This window comes from Cyprinodon variegatus, unplaced genomic scaffold (genome assembly GCF_000732505.1).
Source record: "Cyprinodon variegatus isolate N-32 unplaced genomic scaffold, C_variegatus-1.0 Scaffold1597, whole genome shotgun sequence".
Classification (NCBI taxonomy): Eukaryota; Metazoa; Chordata; class Actinopteri; order Cyprinodontiformes; family Cyprinodontidae; genus Cyprinodon; species Cyprinodon variegatus.
Window position 1 is genome coordinate 37532 of NW_015152050.1, and position 3797 is coordinate 41328.

Sequence of the window (3797 nt, forward strand, 5' to 3'; positions counted from 1 at the left end):
GAGGGCCACGTGACAAGAGGGCCAAAGCGTCCAGAAGTCCACATGACAAGAGGGCCAATGTGTCCAGAGGGCCAAAGCGTCCAGAAGTCCACACGACAAAAGGGCCAATGTGTCCAGAGGGCCAAAGCGTCCAGAGGGCCAAAGCGTCCAGAGGGCCGAGTTTCCAGAGGGCCAAAGCATCCAGAGGGCCGAGTTTCCAGAGGGCCAAAGCATCCAGAGGGCCGAATGTCCAGAAGACCAAAGCGTCCAGAGGACATCAGCTGGATAAAAATGGCTGATCTTAGTGCAGCCACTAGAATATCCAGAGGCTCTGATGATTGGTGGACAAGGGCTGACCTAAGGGTGTCCGTCTGTTACAGATGCATGAATAAGACATGAATAACTGGGTTTTTTTAATAATCCTGCATTTTGGCGCTAAAACTTCTCTGATGGCTACGATTCTACAGTTAATGCTGAGAAACCAGCCTGATAACTCAGAAGGATCCAGGTGTCTGCCCCCCAATTAGTCAACGCTACAGTCACAGGTTGAGACGTTCATTAAAAAAAAAATTCAGATAAGAGAATAAGAGCTTTTGGCTCAATCAACAGATCCAGTATGTGATTGGTCAGTTCCATAGACTCAGAGTCACATCATTAGGACTCCAGGTTCTGCCCTAACCTGATATCAGAGCAAGACATGCGATAAATTACTTTGAAGTCCAGCATTTTATTGGGATTTGTTCTGTTCCACGTTTAAAATGATTTTAGGACAAATTCTCTGTAGTTGGATTAATTTGAGACATTTCAAAACATTTCTCTTCTAAAACTTGCTTTCTAATCATTCTTCATGAAAAGTCATTCCTAGTCACGGGTCATTACCCTCCTGGTTAGCCGTGTAATCCATGCTAACCACCTGGCTGCCTTACCTGCCAGCTTTATGATCTCTGCTATCCAGTAGACCTTGGTGGAGAGGTTGGTGTCAGAGTTTGGAACTTCGATCCGAACTCCTTCCTCTATGTCTCCCCAGCACGTCCCCATGGGGGCCTGAAGGTAGACAGAAATCAGGACACTCAGCCCAGAGTTCCCCCCTCTGTAAGCAGACCATGTCCAGCTTCCACTCACGTGTTTGAAGCAGCTGACAGGAGCTCCCACCGTGTTACTGCTGCAGATGTAGCGCCCCCAGTCGAAGCTCTCTGCCGGCACCACTAAGCAGGAGGTGCAGAGCTCCAGTGAGATGACAGCTCAGCTAAACTTTAAACACCTGAAACGCTGTTTACTGACTCACCAGACTTGGCCTTTGCTTGGTTCTGTTGACTGGCTTGGTACTGAGCATAAGCTGCCAGCTTTGCCATGAGAGGCTGTTTCTGCAGGACTTTAGCTTTCTTTGTTGGTGGCTTGCCCTTGACAAACAGAAGAAAGTGAGTATCAGTAAAGGTGGGAGGAAGCGGGAACCTACGGCCGGCGCTACATCTAACGGGGTTACCTGCAGCCGAGCCAGGATGCTGGCTTTCTTTGAGTTGGACGAATAGCTCCTGGAACAGGAAACGCTGCAGAAGCGTTTGGTTTTGGAATAAAACGCATCTCGAACGCCAATCATCCCACACATCTCACAAGTAGCTGCAACGATCAGAAACAAGAGTAGAGAACCAAGAAATACCATGAAAAATCATCTTTATAAAATAAACGGAATATTTAGATAAAAAAGCAAATGTTCAAACTAAACTGAGCTCAATAAAAAGCAGGACCGAATCTATGGAATCCTCTTTTAAAGGGGAACGCCGTTTTTTTTTTTACATTGGGCCCTTGATTTTACATTATTACATCATGTTCTACTCACCCATATGAGTTTTGTGTCATTGGGAGCTGTTCTGAAGATATTCTGTTAGGTTATATCCAGTAACGTCTTCCTATGAGCAACGAGTTGAAGGCACAAACTAAACTGTTCATAATTTATTCTTTATGGTACGCCAGCATTCAGAACATGTAGGCGAATCACTGTCCCCCAGACAACAGCCATTATATTTTTTGTATTTATATCTTTTAAAAACAAAGCGGGACGTGTATGACATCACCTGCGCGCGCCGGCTACCATTCATTCATCCTGTCCAATGAACTGCTGCTAATTTTACTCACATGCCTGGAAGATGTCTAGTGCTACGATCACAGATGATCTCACTCTCCAGATGGAATTGAACGATTCAGATTAGCTAGCAGCTAGCTAATCTGAACTAGCTAGCCGAATGAATAGAAAGGGGTAGAGCGTAGCCGCCTGTGGCCCGGGCTGCCTGTCACAACTCCGCATGATGTCATACACACTCTGCTTTGTTTTTAAAAGATGTAAATATAAAAAATATAACCATGGATGTCTGGGGGACAGTGATTGGCCTACATGTTATGAATGCTGGCGTACCATAAAGAATAAATGATGAACAGTTTAGTTTGTGCCTTCAAGTCGTTGCCCATAGGAAGACGTTACTTGGATATAACCGAATAATAATAACAGAATAACGGAATATCATCAGAACAGCTCAAAATGAGACAAAACTCATATGGGTGAGTAGGTCATGATGTAATAACGTACAATCAAGGGCCCAATGTAAAAAAAAAAACGGCGTTCCCCTTTAACTCTGTGATGCAAAGGAGGAAATGAGCAGCTGAAGGACAGACGAGAAGCTGCTTGGTTCCAGTTCATTGGGTCCAAAAGACAGAACTTCTCAGATTTCAGATGTTCTTTTAACCAAAACAATCAAACTGGTTTCCATCCTGATCTATGACAGAAGGAAGCAGGTTCTGGTACTGACCCATCCCAGCTTTGCCATCAGGGTAGGTGTAGACCTGTCCGTTGTTCTTGATGATGGGCAGGCTGGCTGGGATGGAGGGAACCACGTCATCCTCACTGTCCTCTGAGCTGGAGCTGCTGGTGGACTCCTCGCTGCAGCTGTCGTAGCCATCGAACATCCCGAACGAGTCCCTTCGCTTCCTCTCTGAACGTGCAGCGCGCTCAGCCTTCAACGAAACAACAAAAACCAGAGTGAGACCCTGCAGGACCTCTGCACACCTGGAAAGATCCTTCAGGGTCCGACTGACAGACCCAATGGTAAAGGAACTAGGAAATACAGGAATAGGAACTACTGGAAGAGGAACTAGGGTTATCCCAGTCCAGAATCAGCCTCCAACTAGCACTTTGCTCATTTAATATCCATCCACAGGAGGACCTGATTAACTCATATGTTGGAAATGAGCAGATATCAGATAAAACAAGCACTGCCTCTGATTGAATCTCTGCCAGTGAAACGGTTTGGCTGATCTATAAAACCTAGATTAACATTATCTTTAAGTTAAATCAATCTAGTCTTGATTTAATGCATTAATATACAAACATGTTCTTTGTACTTTTTCATTCTCACTATAAATGTATATATTTTTTTTTATTACAAACATTTCTACAACAGAATAACAGTAAAAAGACTAATAATGTAATTAATAATTAGTGATGGGTACAACAACACTGATGCGCTGGCGCATGTGTCGAGCTCTGACAGCAAAACCCTTTGGGTGCGCGTATCATTTCAGGAAAGTCATGTGACCGATACAGGAACTGTTTCAAGCTGACTGACACACTAATCTGTGTTTATAAGGGCATCTGTCAAGCAACGCATCTGCCCAAAAAATCTCTGATCTTTTGTGGTTTATCCTGAAATTAATCAAGACATATGGAGAAGAAGAAAGAGGGACCATTTTGATCTCATATTTGTTTTAACGTTCCTGTTCCTCTCAGGTATGAATCAATCTCTGAATTCAAATTAGATCTTAGTTTG

The 3797-nt window shown here is 44.1% G+C and overlaps 1 protein-coding gene across 2 annotated transcripts in view; it reads right to left on the reverse strand.

Annotated features, from left to right (window-relative positions):
* The window catches only part of LOC107104038 (MBT domain-containing protein 1-like), a 15827-nt gene that overhangs the window by 10114 nt on the left and 1916 nt on the right, over positions 1-3797 (reverse strand). For both annotated transcript variants that reach the window (XM_015403944.1, XM_015403943.1), the window contains exons 2-6: positions 2781-2985; positions 1463-1596; positions 1265-1379; positions 1102-1184; positions 906-1023 (exon numbers count right to left, since the gene is read on the reverse strand). In XM_015403944.1, the coding sequence (XP_015259430.1) occupies positions 906-1023; positions 1102-1184; positions 1265-1379; positions 1463-1596; positions 2781-2985 (655 nt within the window). The remainder of the gene's footprint in view (positions 1-905; positions 1024-1101; positions 1185-1264; positions 1380-1462; positions 1597-2780; positions 2986-3797) is intronic.